At 40.4% G+C, this 19,925-nt stretch overlaps 2 protein-coding genes and 1 pseudogene across 2 annotated transcripts; 2 read left to right on the top strand and 1 right to left on the bottom strand.

Annotated features, from left to right (window-relative positions):
• The first annotated feature begins 4,137 nt into the window (after positions 1-4,137).
• Positions 4,138-6,489, top strand: LOC133711105 (uncharacterized). Its single transcript, XM_062137272.1, has 3 exons — positions 4,138-5,203; positions 5,308-5,361; positions 5,432-6,489. The coding sequence occupies exons 1-3, from the start codon at positions 4,138-4,140 to the stop codon at positions 6,487-6,489; spliced, it is 2,178 nt and encodes a 725-aa protein (XP_061993256.1).
• A 3,190-nt stretch (positions 6,490-9,679) lies between these two features.
• On the top strand, positions 9,680-11,144 carry LOC133711104 (glucan endo-1,3-beta-glucosidase 14-like; annotated as a pseudogene).
• Positions 11,145-11,547: 403 nt separating this feature from the next.
• LOC133708511 (serine/threonine-protein kinase 1) lies at positions 11,548-19,274 on the bottom strand. The gene is made up of 18 exons (XM_062133977.1): positions 18,503-19,274; positions 18,311-18,399; positions 18,111-18,218; positions 17,890-17,997; positions 17,502-17,592; positions 17,166-17,218; positions 16,653-16,715; positions 16,415-16,459; positions 15,482-15,517; positions 15,028-15,083; positions 14,517-14,598; positions 14,115-14,243; positions 13,902-14,034; positions 13,235-13,382; positions 12,955-13,153; positions 12,145-12,345; positions 11,973-12,058; positions 11,548-11,873 (listed from the first exon to the last, which is right to left on the bottom strand). The coding sequence occupies exons 1-18, from the start codon at positions 19,233-19,235 to the stop codon at positions 11,774-11,776; spliced, it is 2,460 nt and encodes an 819-aa protein (XP_061989961.1). The 5' UTR covers positions 19,236-19,274; the 3' UTR covers positions 11,548-11,773.
• Between the last annotated feature and the right edge of the window lie 651 nt (positions 19,275-19,925).

Here is a 19,925-nt window from a genome sequence, read left to right as displayed (position 1 = left end):
GTTGTCGTGGAAGTTTTAACTCCGAAACTAATATATTTCTTCTTCTTATTTCAGGATGTCGAAACTTGACTTTCCTGCACTTACCTCAACTGGCTCGGAATATCATAGTTGGGTCACGGATGTTGAGCACCATCTCACTTCAAAAGGGATCCTACCCTTAATTCAAGCTCCTAATCCTACTCTCATATTTGAGCGTACGGCTACGAACAATGCCACCGCCCTCATCTTGATGAGGCGCCACATGGATAAATCACTCCGATTGGAGTACATGGCAATCAAGGATGCTAGAGAATTATGGGTCGCGCTAGAAGAGCGATTTGGTAATATCAAGGATACCCTCCTCCCTGACTTGAAAGTTCAATGGGGCAATCTACGATTCGCCGACTTCAAGTCTGTAGCTGAATATAATTTAGAAGTTCTACGCCTTAAAACCATGTTGGAGTTCTGTGGACAACCCGTCACAGAGCAAGAACTAATTGAGAAAACTCTCTCCACCTTCCCCGTCTCAGCAATTTTGCTCTCAAAGCAATATCGAACGGAATTCGATACTAGACGGATCACGAGATTTCATCAGCTCATTACTATTATGTCTGTAGCTGAAAAGCATGATAATATCCTCGTGAAGAATTATAATTCAAGGCCTATCGGAACTAAGAGCGTTCATGAGGCGAATTATAATAATGCACCCAAAGGAGGGCGCAAGGAGCGGAACCCTAAGAATAAGGGACACAACGGATGTTCTGGTCCATATAACCGCCCTACAAAGGAAGGTACTCGTCAGAATGAAGGACGATCACGTGGAAATACATGGCAACGTGGGAGAGGAGGCCGTGGGGCTCCAGGACATGGAGGAACCACCCAAGGCCGTGGGAATGGCGCCAACTCCTATGGGGGACGCCACCCAAGTGCAAACAATGCACCTCAATTAAAGGGAGGAAATCACAATGACATGTGTCATCGATGTGGATCTAGTGAGCACTGGTTCAAACAATGCAAAGCAAGCAAACAATTGGCTGCGCATTACAAGGCATTTAGAGACTTCAGAGAGCATGAAGCCAATTTTGCCGAAAATATAGAAGAAGATGGTGATGATGCCAACGTCAATCTCACCATAGCGGACTTCAAATCTGACAAAGAATTGCACAAGGATGCTGCAGATTTTGATTAGTATAGTCCTTTACTTTTCCAAGAATTATGTAATGGCAATTATGCCTTAAATCAATAAAATGACTTATTGTATTAACTTTTTCCCTCTAGGCATACTCAAGAGTACTTGTGATGTCTAGGCAAGGTTTGATCTGAGAGAACGGTTTTAAAAGTGAGCAACACTCCACCAAAATCTCGCCTTACCTTACCTGGTCACAACCAAATTGAAATTACCGAACGGATTAAGTGACTACGATTCGTCTACTATTTGATTTTATATTGGATTAGATTTTAGTCAAGAAATTTTGATGTAATCATTGGCTATCATTAATAAAGTGTCGACTTATTTTATTCAAATGTCTTGGACATATTCTAAATTCGAACTTTATTATTTTTCAGTATGTTTCCCGGAGAGCTCGAATGCCTCGTGGATAGTGCCACTACACATACCATCCTTCGAAACAGGCAGCTATTCCTATGGATGGCGCCTACTCGATCTTCTGTGACTATGATGGCTGGACCATCTCAATTGATTCATGGTCGAGGACCAGCTCAATTTATGTTGCCTAATGGCACTACTTTGAATGTCACCGAAGCTCTTTATGCTCCTAGGGCAGGAAGAACCCTATTGAGCTTCAAATATATAAGAGCCAATGGTTTTCATGTGGAAACACATTGTGAGAATGGACAAGAGTTCCTTTGCATCACCTCTAATGACTACGGACATAAACGAGTCTTAGAGAAACTTATGTGTCGCTCTAGTGGGTTGTATGCAACCACTATTCGAGTCATTGAATCCAACCATGTCATGAGAGATGATTTATGGGATTCCGACACATATAGGATTTGGCACGACCGTTTGGGACATCCAGGTCGTGACATGATGATCCGTATATTAAAGACTTCACACGGACATCCCTTTTTCAGAACGAAAGGAAGTAAAACTCGAAATTTGGATCACGGAGGAGCACCTGCACCTCACGGCGCCTTTCCCCCTCAAGTCCGGCCATCACCGGTCGGCACCGCCATCCCCCTGCGGCCCAAGGGTGGCTTTGACGCCACCCCTGCTCCCTTGACTCCAATTTTTACTCCTAAGGTCCATTGTGACTTCATGGCTCAACCAAAATCCTCATTGGTTGTTTCCAAAGCCCATCATTCGTTCTGCAAAGCCTGCTCTTTAGCAAAATTAGGATCGAGACCATCCTATGCAAAGGACACTAAAGAAAATATACCATTCTTGCAAAGAATCCAAGGTGATATTTGTGGACCTATTCAACCATCATGCGAACCATTTCGATATTTTATGGTATTGGTTGATGCATCGACACGCTGGTCACATGTCATGTTATTGTCCACAAGGAACGCTGCATTTGCTAAACTCCTAGCACAAATAATTAAGTTAAGGGCTCACCACCCTGATCATCCTATTAAGTCTATAAGATTAGACAATGCTGAAGAGTTTACATCAAAGACTTTTGATGATTATTGCATGTCCATTGGGATTGATGTTGAACATCCTGTTCCTCATGTTCATACCCAAAATGGTCTCGCAGAAGCCACCATTAAACGACTACAAATGGTTGCTCGAGCATTGGTGATGCGCACCAATCTCCCTATTTCTGCTTGGGGCTATGCAATATTGCATGCAGCTGTGCTTATTCGTCTGAGGCCTACTGCCACTCAACCCTTTTCTGCGTCCCAGATGGTGACTGGGTATGAGCCCAATGTCTCACACTTACCCAATGTCTTAAAATATAGGGAAAATGATCATTTACCCAATTTTTGGGTCATTTAACCCTATTTACCCAAACAGTCTAAGAGATTCCCCACTTAATCAACAGTTTTCATTTTTAAACCCCAATTACCCAATCTTTTCCTCACGTGCCTGTTTTATCCAAATTTGCTGACCCTTTTGCCCCTCTATAACTGAAACGCTTTCAAATTGTAACAGAAACGTGATTTAGGGAGCGAAGCTCTCCGATTTGAGAGAGAGAGAGAGAGAGAGAATCGGCCGGGATTGTAGAGAGAGAAGCTCCCTGGTTTTTGATAGTGGAGCTGTATCATTTTAGAGAGGGAGAGAGAGAGAGAGGAGCCGTGCGATTTCAAATTCTGGAGAGAGAAGCTCCCTGGTTCCGGTGTGCGAAGCTCTCCGGCGATTTCAGTGTGGGAAGCTCTCCGGCGATTTGTATTTAGAGCTGGTGGTAGAAGATTTGCGAAGCCTAGAGAGAGAATATCTGCTGCTATTTTCAAATGGAGCGAGGTCGAGATGCTCTGTGTGTTCCTCCACTGCGGTTTGTTTTTTTTTTCTTTAGCTCTATCTAATCTGTTTGAGTTTTAGCTCGATTTAATCTGTTTAACGAACAGATCTTCTTGTGTACGAATTGTTGTGTTATTTTCGAACTGAATTTTCTGAATCAGAGATTTGTGTTATGTTTGTTTTGGTTTTGAATTGTTGTTGCAGTTTTGTTATGAATTTCCAGGTGTTTTTGAGTGCATTGTGTTAGTTTTGAATTTCTGTATTAATTTCGTGTTTTTATTGGTGAATTCATGCTTGGATGAGGGTTTGAGCTGTTTCCGAGGTGATCTGGTAGCTCTGATTAAATTTTTGGGAGGCAGTAATATTTTTACTGGGGGGCAGTAATGTGTGTTCAATGATATTTTAGTATCTATAATTGTTGCTTGCTGATCTTTTATTTGAATTCATTTCAATTTATTACATTTTCGAAATTGTTTTTGCTGTTTTGACTATATTATTGGGGACCAGTAGTATGTGTATTGGGGGGCAGTAATGTTTTTATGTGATATTAACTCGCTGTAATTGTTGTCTAGGTATCCTTTTCATTATTTTAAAAGTAATTTGGTACTGCTGCTATTTCGTTTTGGTAGTTTTGATTAAATCATTGGGGGGCACATCTCAATTTAATGGGGGGCAGTAATATGTGATGTAGGTTTAATAATAGATTCGTTCGGTTGTGTTTTCTTCGCAGGTCTATGGCTGATCCTCTGGTTGCTAGGTGCCTTTACTCTGGCAAAGGTTATATGATTCCTTTGAATCAATGCATGAGCTACTCTGAGTTGTATGAAGACATTTTCCGTACATTCCAGTTTTTGCCAAGTGATATTATTGAGCTTCAGTATTCAGTTCCAGGTTGTGAAGTTTGTTTTCTTCGTAACGATCGTGATTTCCAGATGCTGTTTTGCTCTGCTAGAATACATAGGTTAGAGTGTGTCGATATTTCAGTTTTAAAGATTGGGGGAGGTTGTAGGAGAACTTGTTCTGTGGATAGTGGGTCGGAAGTGATTGATGAAGATGATTATTTGGGTGATGCATTCAGGACTGAAGTTCACAAGACGTATTTGTCTGATGAGTGGAGTTCTTATATTCATCATGTCGGGGATAAGTTTCATGGTGCTGCTGAGCTCCGTGAGAAGCTCAGGAAGTATGCAATTGCAGTTGGTTTCGAGTTTGTTTTGCTGAGAAATGATTTGGACCGTATTCATGCAGTCTGTGCAAATGTTGGAACCGAAGGATGTGATTGGCATCTTCGTGCTTTTTCATCATCTGCCAATGGTTGCCTTTACATAACAGAGTTGAATAATATTCACACTTGCAAGGGTGTAGTTAGGACTCAAAAGCACAAGCTTTTGGGATCCAAGGTTGTCAAGACTTGCATTGTTGCTGATGTTAGCTATAATCTTTCATTGACGCCAAGGGAGATTATGAGCAAGTTCAAATCAACTTATGGGTTTGATATTTCCTACAAGGTTGCCTTGAAAGCAAAGCATCGGGCTAAGGAAGCGATTTATGGTTCCGATGCAGACACGTTTAGCAAGTTATCTTGGTATAAGGAAGCTGTTTTGCAGAGTAATCCCGGCTCTTCTTTTGTGTTGGAAGTTGAACCATCGACAAATCGTTTTCAGAGGCTTTTCGTAGCTTACGGAGGTTGTGTAGAAGGGTTTCAATTCTGTTTGCCTGTGTTGTATGTTGATGGAACGTTTGGTAAGAGCATTTACAAGGGGCAGATTCTGTCTGCAACTGGAAGGAATGGGAATCAAGGTAACTGTATTGTTTATTGCCCCCCCCATACATTTATTATTGGCCCCCAGTAATATTGGCTTTTGTTATAGTTTCATCTGTGTGCTTAATATTTCTTGTTCTAGTTTCTTTCATTGTGATAGATATCATTTTTACATTGCTGTGCGACGCTGTGATAGGTTCCTGCCGTTCAATATCAACATTATTGGCCCCCAGTAGACTGATTTTCCTGTGATCTGGTTTATGCAGGCTTCTACCCTCTAGCCATATGTTTTTGTGATTCTGAGACAGATGCAAACTGGACATTCTTTTTCAAGCATTTGAAGAGTCTGCTTGAACCTCAAGGAAGAGTTATCACATTTATTAGTGATCGGGGTGTTGGATTGTTGAGTGCTTTCGATAAGGTATTTGCTGGTAATCCTCATCTGTTTTGTTACAAGCACTTGGTGGCGAACCTTGCCGGTAAATATAGGGGTAAAGGTAATTCAAAATTGATTGAAGATATTAAGCAGAAGTTTTTTAAGGTTGCATATTCCTCTACTGAGAAGGAATACCGTTTCAATTTGCGGTTGCTTAGAGCAGTTGGTGGTGCCGATATTATTGACCCTTTTCTTGCTGAATTGCCTGTGGAAAATTGGTGCCGTGCATTTTATACTAGTTGCCGATATGGAATTATGGCTAATGGGATTGCTGAATCATTTAACTCTTGGATTGCAATTGAGCGTTTGATGCCAGTCTATTGTATGCTGGACCAGACAAGAATTAAACAAATGGAGATGGCCGGTAAGAGGAGGGAAGAGGCAGAACATTGGACCACAGAACTAACTCCCAAAATGGAGGAAAGATTGAAGGTGCAAATGGAGAAATCTCGTCGTTTCAGTGTCCATTATTCTAGCCCTGGAGTTTATGAGGTTCGATCTGACTTTTCATATGTAGTCAACATCTCCGATCATTCATGTTCATGTGTGAAATGGCAGATCAATTGTTTTCCTTATCCTCACGGCCTTGCTGCATTACAGGCTGCTTCTGTAAATGTATATGATTATATTGATAAGTACTTTCAGGTTGATATGTTCAAGAAGAGCTACAGTTTTCCTATCTGTCCGATAACCAATGTTGATATGTCTTCTTCAGAATCTGCTTCTGAATGTATATTACCTCCCCTTTCGAAGAGGCCCCCCGGGAGGCCTAGGGTGAAGCGGTTCAAGTCGGTTGGAGAGGCTGAAAAGAAGCTGATTCGTTGTGGTCGTTGTGGCAAAATGGGCACTCATAACAAGTTGAGCTGCATTGAACCTCTCGTTCAATAGTAGTATATGTCACCAATTGCTGCCTCCATCTCCCTGATTAGTTCCTTGATATTCCCCGTCAGCCTTTCATTTTGTTCCTCTTCCGTTTGGCTTGCCTGGGGCACCTGCCAAAATTTGAACCAAAACCTGTAAGTTATTGGTCCCCAATAATGTGTTTACTGGGGGCCAGTAATAATATTATTGCCCCCCAGTAGACTACCATAGAAGCTCATATTTCATTTTAAACAAGCCAATTTTTTAACATTAATAAACAATCATCAGTTATTCATGTCATAGGCTTAGTTTAAGGTATAACTGAACATGTGTCAACAAATTACTGGGTCCCAATAATGTATCTATTGCAACCCAATTGCTGGCAACAGACAAGCTCAGTTGAGCCACTCACCCAGTTGTCAAAGCTTGGTGTGTCCTGCACCTCATCACCCATCTCGAGGTCTTCCAGTCCAATTTTCCCTTGCTACGGTCCAGCTTTTATCAGATCCTGTTACATTTAACAAGTCAGTAATGTGTAGTAAACATTGGAAAGAACATAGATGTAATGTTTTTGTAATTTGCTTACCACGGCTAAGTTCTCGTTCCTGTACAGCTGTTCCAGGCTAAATATTTCCTTTATCGACCATCGGATGAATCGTGGAGTTTCATTCTGCTTTCCAAGTATCCAGGTCTTTGCCCTGGTCTTCTCAAGGAACCAGTAATATATGAGAAGAAGGCATCCATTCAAAACAGATGGATTGTTCCTCCTATACTTTTGTAGCCCTTCCATCAAGAAGTTCAGAATTAATCTTGGCCAGTTGTACATGTTTATGTTCTCAATCCGTTCACATACGGCGACCATATCCCATGTGATCTGAGCACCGGTTCGGGTGAAAAAGAATGTGCTGAATAGATATGTGATCATTAGCACGGCTATCTTCCTGGCATCTTTCTCTTTTGCTGGCTTTGTCAACTCAGTTACCAAATTCGATTCCACCTTTGTTCTGAGGACAGCATGCGTCTTTAAAGGGCTGCCAAAAATTGGAGAGTCTTCCATCTCTTCCCTCACCACCCTCCTGTTCACATTGAACACTTCTCCTTCAGCCGGGAGGTGAAATAAAGTCGTGATATCCTCCTCCGTTATTTCCATAACAACATCCCCAAACTTCCACTTGTTGTCTGTGCGGTCGAAGTGCCTCATGAGTATCTCCAGGTCCGCTTCATGCTTGTGGAGCTGGATCTCGGTTATCTTGTCCTGCCAGAACGGTTCCATCATTTCTCCAAAGTCTGTACCCTTCAAAATCTCCTTTGTCTTGTCTGGTATTCTATCCTTGTGTGCATTGACCATTCTCCAGAATGCACTGAGCGTGCACTTCTGTTGCTTCCACTCAATCTTTGCTTTTTGGGTCTCACTTTTCTGCTCTTCCTTCTTGATTTCCGCTTTCTTTTTCTTCTTGGCTTTCTTCATCTTTGTTTTTTCTTCTTCTGAATCCTCTTCCTCTTGAACAGGTTTCCTTTTTGGTTGTTGTCTTGTTTTGATTACGAACCTCTTCGTTGTCTGTTCACCTTCTGATTCGGATTCTTCTTCTGATTGTCGTCCTGAATCTTCATTCACTTCTTCTTCAGCAGATTCTTGATCAGAATGATGTTCTGCCTGTTGTCGCTTCCTCTTTCTGATTTCGTCAAATTTTTTTTGCAGGGTTTGGTTAAACGTTGTATCAGTGCAGTTATCTGAACTCCTGTCATCTTCTTCTGAGTCACTCATTATGGTGAATCTTGGTCTACCCATTCTACACCAAAACAAAACCAACATGATCATTCTAAAATAGTAAAGAAAAGGGTTCTGACCCCGTATGAAGACATTATTGGGGAGTAGTAATGTGTCTACTGCCCCCCACTAAACCATCAGAAATTGCACCAGATTCAAGGATTCACAGTGTATTGCACATTATCACAAAGAAAAACACAATGATCATTCTATAATCAACAAGAGATGATGACTGTCTTCTGATCAAGACATTATTGGAGGGAAGTAATGTGTCTACTGCCCCCCACTAAACCATCAGAAATTGCACCAGATTCAAGTATTCACAGTGTATTGCACATTATCACAAAGAAACACAATATTTGTTTTAGAATCAACAAGAGATGATGACTGTCTTCTGAGGAAGACAGAATTGGGGGGAAGTAATGTGTCTACTGCCCCCTACTAAACCATCAGAAATTGCACCAGATTCAAGTATTCACATACTGCCCCCCAATATCTGTCTACTGCCCCCCACTAGACTGACACAAACCTCACACTTTCCATCAAACATTACACCGGTTTCTATATTTCGCTGTTTATAGAATTTATTCACACTCAAAGCAACAGTTAATGTCTAAAAACCCACATTATGATGGTCAATAATATCTCTACTGCCCCCCAGTAGACTGACACAAACCACACAATTTGTTTCATTTATCGACTACTGCAGTTTAACACTACATTTACTTTGGAATATCAGTTTCAGTCCGTCAATAAATAAAGCAGTCATCGTTGGCCCCCAATACAAAGTCTACTGGGGGGCACTAATGTTACGACTTTTATGGTTATGACCCCAGAATAGGCGTTCAATAACACCTCATTTTCTCTAAATTAACTGTTTAGAATCGACAAGCAACATTCGTATCAGATTTTCTCAGTGAGGATACCAGACACCCTATATTTTCACCGATTTTGGAACTTGCAAAGTCGTTCGAGAAATTTCACAGAAATGTAACCAAAATGAAACTTCAAATTACTTTAAACGTAAGATTTTGTAATAGGTTCTTCAGAAAACATGAAAAAACTGGAAAACGGAGTCGGAAATTGAGTTTTTACCTGTTTTGATATCTTCGAAGCCGAAAAAGGGAAAAAAATTGCCGGACCTTGAAGCGTCGTCGCCGTAGAACGGTCAGAATCCAGGTGAGAGAGAGAGAGAGAGAGAGAGAGAGAGAGGGAGAGATAGTGAAAGAGGGAGTGAGGCAGAGAGAGAAAACGAATCGGTTACGGAGGGAGGAAGAGATTTGACCCAGATTGACGCTTGATAGAGATGGGTAACTGACGAGTCGTGCGGTTTTAGTGTAGTGGCACTACCGTAATAACAATTTTATCCGGAGCCTAGATGAGTCATGACACTGTAGAATTGGGTAAGTGGGCACTACCGTATCAGATTGGGCAAATATTGGGTTAAAAATGGGTAACTGGTCACAGCCCCTAAAATATAACATGGGAAGTCTTACCTAGGCGGTCTAGGGTTACAGTAACTCCTTAAATACGTACCTCACACGTCAATGCAATTTAGATGCGTTCTGCTTGTGAGATTGAGAAGGCAAGTGCTAATAATTTTCATTGATCTGCGAGAAAACTTTTTACCCAGAACCAAAAAAGTTCTCCATGGCATGGCAATGTGTACCAAAATCAGTGCTGCTTTTCTTCTTCTATGTTGGTTGATATGTTTCTCAGGGTTTGGTTTCGTACAAAGAGTTGTGTCGCTTGGTATCAACTACGGCCAACTCGGCGACAATTTGCTACAACCACAGCAAGTTATGAGCCTCTTAAGGTCCAACAATATCACAAAAACAAGAATTTACGACACCAATCCGCAGATACTAACTGCATTCGCAAATTCGGATATTGAGCTCATTGTGACAGTGGAAAACGAAATGCTAAGCCAATTAACCAACCCCCAAGCAGCCCTTCAATGGGTTACTACACACATCAAGCCTTATTTTCTCTCCACGAAAATCACAGGCATTATGATAGGGAACGAGATTGATGCAACGGATTTGCTAGCTAGCCTTGTACCGGCCATGTCCAGCATTCAAAAGGCCCTATCTCAGTTAGGCCTTGATTCACACATCAAGCTGTCATCGCCTTTTTCTTTTTCGGTGATGGAAGAGTCTTATCCACCTTCTGCTGGCAGTTTCAAAAGCGAGGTCTCGGGTGTGATGTCACAATTGTTACAGTTTTTGTCAAGCACAAAGGCGCCGTTTTTGGATCAATGCAGATCCTTACTTTGCGTGCAAGGGCAACTCGAAAGATATTCCTCTAGACTGATAGTAATGCCGGTTCATCAGCAGGAGTGACTGACCCTAGTAGCAATTTGCACTATGACAACATAGTTGTATGCTCAAGTAGATGCAGTCACTTATGCCATTTCTAAATTGGGCTTCGATGGCATAGAGGTTAGGGTCGCGGAGACAGGGTGGCAAATCAAAAGGGGATGCTGGTGGACTTGGTGCAAGTTTGGAGAATGCTGCTATATACAATGGGAACTTGTTGAAGAGGCAATTGGCCAAGGAAGGCACACCTTTGAAGCCTACGCTTGACGTCTATGTTTTTGCTCTTTTCAACAAGAACAAGAAACCTGGACCAACTTCGGAGAGGAATTTCGATCTGTTTCACCCTGATGGAACTGTGGCTTAGAATGCGAGCTTGACTGGATCCTCATCTGCCTCCACTTCAACTCCTAACTCAACTGATGCCTCATCAACCCCAACCCCAACCCCATCTAATTCATCAAACACAGCTCCTAATTCAACTGATGCTTCATCACCCCCAACCCCAAGCCTATCAGAACCACCGACCTCAGCTACGAATTCCACTGATGCCTCATCACTCCCAACCCCAAGCCTATCAGAACCACCAACCTCATCACTTCCTGAGATCAATATGACCTATTCCTCTGGTGCCAAGACAGCATCAATGGGAAGCTGGGTGTACTGGATCATGTTTTTTTGTGTGCTAACCTTCCGAGTTTGATGACCTAGAAGAACAACTGGGCACCTGGGAGTTGATACTGTAAAATTCACTCTCTGGGGTTCAGCTCCAGCAATCGAGTCTATATTTTCAAAAATTGAATTAGTAATCTGTTAATTTCTACTGACTAGTAGTTTTCGACTATATTCCTTCTCCTATCTACTTTTCTAGCTTGTCTAGACAAAAATTTAGTTCACTATACAATGTAAATGGATAAACTTCACCATCAATTTAGTTCTTCTCCATCAAGCTTCACCATTAATCTGTTGACAAATTTCATTTCCATAAATAACAAAAGAAAAGAAGCTTGAACAACTTTCATTTCGACAAAATTATTTGTCTGGCTGTGATGTACAAGGAAAGTTATTTACTTACTAACGCTACACAAAGACAACATAGGCCAAAACTAAAGACTACTCATTGTATTGCTACCCAACTTTTCTACCATTATCTAGCCTTGACTAATACAATAATACCAATGTGATAGATGAAAAGAAACAAAGTTAGACACTGTCAGAATATATATGGCTACAATCGAAGAATGGTTCTTAGTGTATCGCAAAGATTTTGAATAGTCTGTTGTTCCTGAGTTGCTTGCAATTCTTGGAGAGGCATATCTTCATAGCACCTGAATTAAATGAACAAAAGAATCTGGTTATATTAAGCGCTCCTTTGATACAGCAGCAGGAAAATGATTATTACATTGGCCAAACCAAAATCAACTTACATCTTGTGGTAGGCTAAAGCTTGTGTGAGATTTAATAGAGTTGGACTTGCAAAGAGTCTTTTGTAAACACTTGGAGGAAGGGGCATCTGCAGCACACCAAATGTCAGGAAAAAAAAAATGTTATATATATATATGTGTGTGTGTGTGTGTGAGAGAGAGAGAGAGAGTTGACCTCATTTTGCCCTCTTCGTCCCTTTTTAGACTGTGCATCGCCAGTAAAAAGCTCCTGTAGTGCATCTATAGCACCAGTTCCACTATGATCTCGTTGCATGCCTCCAACAACATTATCTGATAAGAGAGCAATGGGGGATATATCTGTTGCCCTCAAAAATGGAATAGGCACTGTATTACCAGCTGCATATATGGACCAAAGCTGCAAGACAATCAAATTAATTGAATAAATACTTTGCATTGACAAACAGGCATCTTCAGGAACAACCTAATCGGTGAATTTTTCGCAACAATGAAAACAAGCAAATGAATAGTTGTATTGACAAAAAGGCATCTTCAGGAATACACTAATCCGTGAACTTTTCACCACAATGGAAATAAGTGATTAAATACATGCATTGACTCTTTATGAAAAAACTAATCTGTGAATTATTCGGTCATTACAAATGGTAGGCCAAGGAAATTTGGAGAAACTAGAGGTTCCATGGTAGGCTGACCCTTTATCCAAGTTCTTTTACACTTGTTTTCTATGTCTTCAGAGAGGGCCAGTGAATTTAACGATTTAGGGATTTGCAGTGAGTACCAAGAATACTCAAGCATTTCACCTATAAGTCACAGTACACATCATGGAAGAGGAGAACTCAACAGTTAAGATCACGAGTTATTTTTAATTCATGCTATGCATGTTGGATTACTTTTCCAACCACAATGATTTCTATGACAACTAAACATTGTTGCTTACTTAGCGGCTGTTGTACATAAGACCCACTTCACCTATCAATTGGTAAGCATAAATTCATTAAGTAATTACCTTATCTTGCACTGCAAAAGCTTTCCGGCTGAAAGTTTCATTCTTCACTGTGCCACCGCTTTGACTTCCAACCTGTGGTTGAGATTTGCATTTTCTCAAGTTCGGCTCAGAAGAGGTAAAGGTTGAAAGAGAAAATGCTGGTTTGGTCTCTGTAACTGTATTTCGTACTCCAACTGAGGTGTTATTTTCGTCTCCCACCCTGAAATAATGAATAATAGAATTTGAAATTTTATCTTTTGACACTAGGCAATGAATTCACGAATAAATGGAGAGGAAGTACCTGACTGTGCTTGATTTACCTACTGTACCAGCAGTGGAAGGGTCAAGTCCAGAGGCAGGTGAATCTTCTTTGGAATTAAAAATTTGTGTCCGAGTACCAGTCTCATCTCTTTCATCTCCACCATGAATTATTACGGTGCCATAATTACCTGTCAAGCACAGGTTTCACATCAGAAGGTCATATGCTATTATACAATTGCCACTGAGCATAAAGATTCTCAAACAGTTGGCAATAATCTGCTTTGCCGTGATGCACAATAAAAAAAAGAGTAATCCCACTAATTCAAAAATCAAGTGATGTCTTGTGAGAAGGCAGGAGATTCAGAGATTGTCAAGTTTTCAATTTAGCGTCGTTATTAATTACATATCAACTCAAAAGTCTTCAGTCCCACAGGTGACTTCATTATATTCCATGTCATTGCAATTGAATAAAAATAAATAAAAAATAAAACTGTCTAAAGAGAATAGAAGTATTCCTTAGCATCCCAGCTCAAAATTCAATATTGTCTGCACAAATAACCCTTTGGATATTTCAACCTACTCAAGATGCCTGCATAGTTCAGAAGCATTACAATGTACATCCATCCATAGCAGCCCATCCACACTAAAATGACTAAAGATAGTTTTGCAAATTTAGTTGCAGTAAATTTGCAGTCTAGTTTTCATACCTTCCTCTGCATGCTCCCCAATACCAGACATGTGCTGCTTCGTCAATGTGCTGCCTGTCACTTCATTTGCCCCTAGAGGCCTTGAAGGAACGGTATCTCCATAATCTTCATTCACTTTGGGAGCTCCAAGTGTCTGTTTCAAATTACAATCTGCTTATAAGATTAAGGATTAACAAAGACAAGAATACAAGTAAACAAAAGGACATTTCATACATCGTCTTCCTGTTCATCTGGAGCTTCATTTTGTGCTTGCAAAGCCATAGAGGTCCTAATTTGCCTGGCCTTCTCAATCCTTGGCACCATTGCAGAGGGACCACATTTGCATTTTTCGATGAATTTGTGCTGCATTTAATTAAAAAGAAAATTATTGTTCATTCAGAATAGAGACAATTTGCAGGACAGTAAGCAGTACTACATTTTGTATACATCTGCTTCAAGTTCATTCTCAGAGAAAGGATTTGATTTTGAAAGAAATATTATACTTGGTGACATATGAACAAACAAGACCCCAGAAACCATTTACATCCACTAGTATGACAAAAAAGAAATTTACTTGAAAAATCTACATCGCCCCAATTTGTACATAGAACATACACAATTCAATATGAAGACTACCTTCAACATCTCAGCTGCAGTAGGGCGTAACCGAGGTTCTTTTGTCAGGCACTTCGCCACAAAATCATGAAACACGAGAGACCTGCAAAAGGAGACGGCCAAGTTCATAGGATGTTCAAGAGCATCTGAGCATGATCTGTCACAGCGAAAAGCACAAAACAGATGCAGATAAACATGACCAAAGTTGCGGAATCATGATTTTCTAGGCCATTGTAGAAAATTACTTATAATTATGATGCGAACTTCTATTGCAACCACTCTGGAAACAGAAGCAAATTGAACTCAAGTAAAGTGGCATCAGATATTAGCATACTGTTCATTCAATTTGATTATTATGTAATTTAAAACATTTACGAAAACTATGTTTGCAAATACCACCAACGGAAATTGAGGTGCTTTAAGACTTAGTAGTAGGTTATGATGCCAGATGAGAAAAGAGAACTGCTTTGTAAAGGCTGATGTCATTGGAATTGGTAGAAAAGATCAGAGAGAGAAAAGAATGAAAACCGACCATTTTTCTTTATCCTCAAGCATCGGAGCTGGCTCAAGGGATATCATGAATAGAACCTATAATAAACAATAAATGGGTTACATATCCCCTCATCAAACAATGATTTGAAAAAGAAAACAAAAATAGAGACAAGAAAACCTTAACCAACTTAACAGTCAATTTAGAAGATTAATATTTGAGGTCTTAATTAGCAACTTCAGCTCATACCTACATAACTTCTAATCCATACTCTTCCAAAATGAAAGAACAATGACACACACACACACACACACACACACACATATATATATAACATCCAAATTTTATTAAACTATCTCTTGAACTTATTGTCAATAAAAGTAATGAACAAAAGAATGGCATACATAGAAACTAGGACACGGGATCCAATTGAACAAGCAACCATAATACACTTGAACTTTCAAATAAAATGAAAATAAAGGGATCAAACACTCACCCTCATTGGATGCACCGCAGATCTTGGAGGAAGTCCCTGAAAATTATAAGGAAAATATGTCATCAATCCTTACTGGGACTGGCACAATCTCATGGGCCAAAGAATGATAATTAAATTTTCCAGTGAGGCCAAAGAAAATTATTTTTTCATGTGATGCAGTAGCAATGGTAAGAAAAGAAATATCCTCTCAAGAATCTCAAGAATATGCCCATTGGGCCAGCTCTAAATCTAAGGCCTTTTCGGTCCAAGGAGACCTCTCAATGGTAATTTTACAAGTTAAAGTTAGCAAAGGTTAATAAATAGATAAATCAAGAGCCATAATAAAAGTTAAGAGTATTTATTTCAGTTTAGTGCTATGATGAGTCTATTTGAATCTTAGGCTAAGTACAATGTCTCCAAGTACTCCAAAGGTCTCTTGGTTTATAGTGTATAGTTTGGTATAGAAAGACATATATGAAGCCTATAAATAAGGCTATTTGCTGTGAATCAAGGCAAATAGGAATGAACGAAAGCTGAGAGTTGAGGGCTTGGAGCCTTAGTAGCCTTTCCTCTTCTCTTTCAATATTTTTGTCCCATCTCTCTCTTTCCTACACCTCCTCAGTTCGATAAAGATGTTTTATTTCTTACTATTCTTCTCAGTCTAAGGCTCTAAGCTCACTATTACCATACCCAAACCCTCTCTTGCTTGGTCCTGCTTCACACAGAAGCTAATTTTATTTAGGATACAGTAGTCAGAAGGTCCAACTCAGTGCATCCCATTCCAATTATACTAAATTTGGTCAACTCAGGTCGGAACCAACATTACCTATTTCCCACCCACTCCCTGCTACATGAAAAAGGAAAAAAATGTAAAGGCAAACAAGCTACTTAGAAACAGCCACCTCTTAAAATTTTCACGATCTTGAGAACAATTACATGGTAAACCTATATTACCTCAGCCATTTCAATTGCAGAAACACCAAGAGCCCATACATCCACCTAGAGTAAACAATAAGAAAATAAATTATATCATTAAGAGTTTCATCATAGTACTATTGTCTCCAAAAGTAGCACACAACAACTAATTGAAAAAACAAATTATTAAATAAATAAATACAGGCAGCATCTTGGCCAAGAAGTAGCAATACATAGGAAATCAAATTTTGTGTAAAGTACAGAGTATACATGATACCTTTCCATCATAGCGGCTTTCCTGAATAACTTCTGGAGCCATCCAATGTGGAGTCCCAATGAACTGAGAATAAAAAACAAATGGTCAAGGAAATAAACTTCATGGGACTAGTACAAACAAATATATCAGAGAAAGCCAAGGTTTGCAATTGTCACGTTTGTAGAAAAAAAAATTCTTACTAGTTAAATTTTTTTGAGTACATGGAGCATGTCTAGGCAACAATCATTAGTCGCCTGATTTTTTATTTTTTAATAACCAAATTACCTACACAAGCCTAAGCACATAGAGTTTTGTGTCTCATGTACGTCATGTCTTAAGGTCAAACCCCAGAGCAACTGCTGTGGTAACCACCACAGGAATTTATCTTGAAAAGTTATCCATTTTAAAAGCAAATTCTGATGATATCTTAAAGCAAGAACTCTCAACTTCTAGTCTATAAAACCGCAAACTTTGGGGCAATTAAACAAATTGTGCAACAGCAACGACATTTGCATCCTAAAGCAACTGACCTACCGTATTGCGCTTTGACATGGTCCTTGTAAGCTGTGCTGCAACCCCAAAGTCACCTGCCAATATTATCATAAACCAAATTTTGGAGGTCAGCATGCTGTTAAAAGGACAACAAAGTAACTTCACATGAAAAAAAATGGAGAATAAAAAAGATTACTTCAGTGCTAATTATATATTCATTTTGAGAAGTTAAAACTTTGCACCCTATTAGAATGTTAATATGCCAGTAAGATTGAAGAATTATCACACCGTAAAGATCAAGAGTTGTTAAAGAAGAGCAAGATTCACTTTCTATCTCTAGTAAGTCGACTGAACAAAATGAATGATAACTGTACTCACCCAACTTGACATCTCCTTGTTCAGTTAACAGAATATTACCACCCTTAATATCTCTGTGGACCTTGAAAATTGAGTGCAAATAAGCAAGGCCCTATGGGAAAGAAGAAGAAAAAAAAAAATTCTTGTTCAAATCAACAATATATGTAATCTACAGCAGATAGTTTGAATAGAAAATGAATAAAAGTAAATCAGCATTATCATTGAAGAATTGTTGAGTTAATTCAATTGTGTCCAACATATACCCTAAAGCCTAGCTAAGAGACCAACTATAGTGTTTTATAGGCAGTTCCTGGTAAAACAAAATAAGAAAGCTTCGGAATACAAATCATGGGAGACTCTGTTAATGAGGTGCAACCGGTCAGTTTTATCCAATGAAAGTTTATCATACCTTCAATGCTTCCCTGCAAATGTAAGCTATTTGATACTCCTCCAAAGCATCCTCGGTAACATTCATTAAGTCAGCAACACTTCCACCACCACAGTACTCCATCACAATCTGCCAATACACATGAAACCACTAGTCTCAGATACTGCATTACCCAAAATTGAAACAAGAAACCAACCAATCATATCTCCTATCATTTAATGCACCAGTAATTAAAAAATTACCCAAAGATACTCTTCTCCTTGGTAGCTCCCCAAGTACCGAACGACATTTGGATGACTGCATTGCTGCAGCATCTCGATTTCACCACAAATCTCTTCATACCCTTCCTCCTAAAACCAACAACAGCATTGCACAATCACAACTCAAACCAATTCCTGAATCAAAAAGTATATGTAACCGAAAAAAGATAGCAGAAACAGACCCCTTGAGATAATGAAATGACTTTAATTGCCACCAGCTCGGAAGTCTTTAAGTCCCTAGCTTTATAAACCGCACCATAAGACCCCTTCCCTGTCATTCACATTGCACAAAAACCACTCAGACTGACGCAAAATGGCCGAAAACGACAATGGGGAATGAATGAATTGAAGCTGAGCTAGTAATGGAACCCTACCAAGCTCATTGAGCAACTCGTACTTTGTAGTCGGATCTTCTCTGGTGACGCTTTCCGGTATGGAACTGGTCGACATTTTCATATTCTGGCGAGCCTCCTCGTTTTGCGACGAGGCGGCACTGCTCTTCCTCTGCTTCCCCATCCCGTCGCCGGAGGCCTGCATACTCGCCACCGCCCTGCTCATCGTGGAACTGCCGCCGCTGGTCCTCCTCACCGTCCCGGTCAGCGACGACTCTCTCTCACTCGGCCTCATCACAAACGTCGAGAACGCATCTCCGCCGTCACCGTCCTCCGCCTCCGCGGCTCGGCTCCCCCAGTCACGTGACGACCTCCTGGTGGTCCGATTGCGGTCGCTCTTGACGATCACGGTGCCGAAATCGCCGCCGTTGTCGTCCTCGTCGTCGAAGTAGTTGAGGGAGGCGCCGCCGCCGAAGTCCTTGGGGAGGCGTTTGAGGAGGGGAGGGAGTGAGGAGTCGTCTTCGTCGTCTTCGTCGTGAGCATTGTTCTTGTATACGAATGTGGCGTACGGGTCGGGTTCCTGGTTGCCGCGCCGCCGGTCTCGGTCGGACTCGGAGGTGGAATCGTCGTCGCCGTGGACGACTACGGTGGAGTAGAGGTCGGGTTTCGGCGGGATATTTCGGGTCCGGCGAGGGGTGCCGGTCGGATCCATTTTCTGAGTGTGGGTAAGTGTGTGTGTGTTAGATGTTAAAGAAATAAAGAAGAAGAAGGCCATTAGCCACGAGTGTGCTGAGTTGGAGCCAGCTGTTGAGCACGATGATGATGATGATGATGATGGTATTACTGGGCTCTGCAAATTTTGGTGGGGGATGAAGACGATGGAGTTGGAGATTCACAAAGAAGAAAACCCATTGGGCCATTTTTGTTTCGCACCCAGGAATTTAATTACTGCACCGGGGTTAGCTCTACATGCCCAATCTTCACATTTTGCAACATGAGTTGTTGGAGGGGATTTTTCGAAAAGGGTATTCAGGGCATCGATATGCATTTGCACTAATTGAATTGGACGGCTAGATAACATCAAATATATTTTTTAGTTATTAAAAAAAAAAATTAGCTATAAATATCAACGACTCAGATCTGCTAGAATTAATTATTCACTTATATCGCCGGTGCATAGAAAAATTTTCCGATCTTACATTCTCAGAAAATGTTAGGCATACGTGTAATTATGCGTCCAAGTTAGCTGGAAGCACACTATTGGCTTCTACGTATATATGCGTCTGAGCCTAGCGGACGACATTATATAAAACGTGATAGATGAATCATCACTGCAATGAAAATTATTGTGTTTGGAATGTATGGTAAGTTCTACACATCATGACATACTTTATCACACAGTGCTTTAGGTCTTGAAGAGGAAGATTTCATGAGATTACCCAACAACAACTTTGCAATATTTAAT

Source organism: Rosa rugosa, chromosome 5 (assembly GCF_958449725.1).
Source record: "Rosa rugosa chromosome 5, drRosRugo1.1, whole genome shotgun sequence".
Lineage (NCBI taxonomy): Eukaryota > Viridiplantae > Streptophyta > Magnoliopsida > Rosales > Rosaceae > Rosa > Rosa rugosa.
The sequence above is the reverse complement of the archived record's forward strand: the minus strand, read 5'-3'. Positions and strand labels throughout refer to the sequence as shown.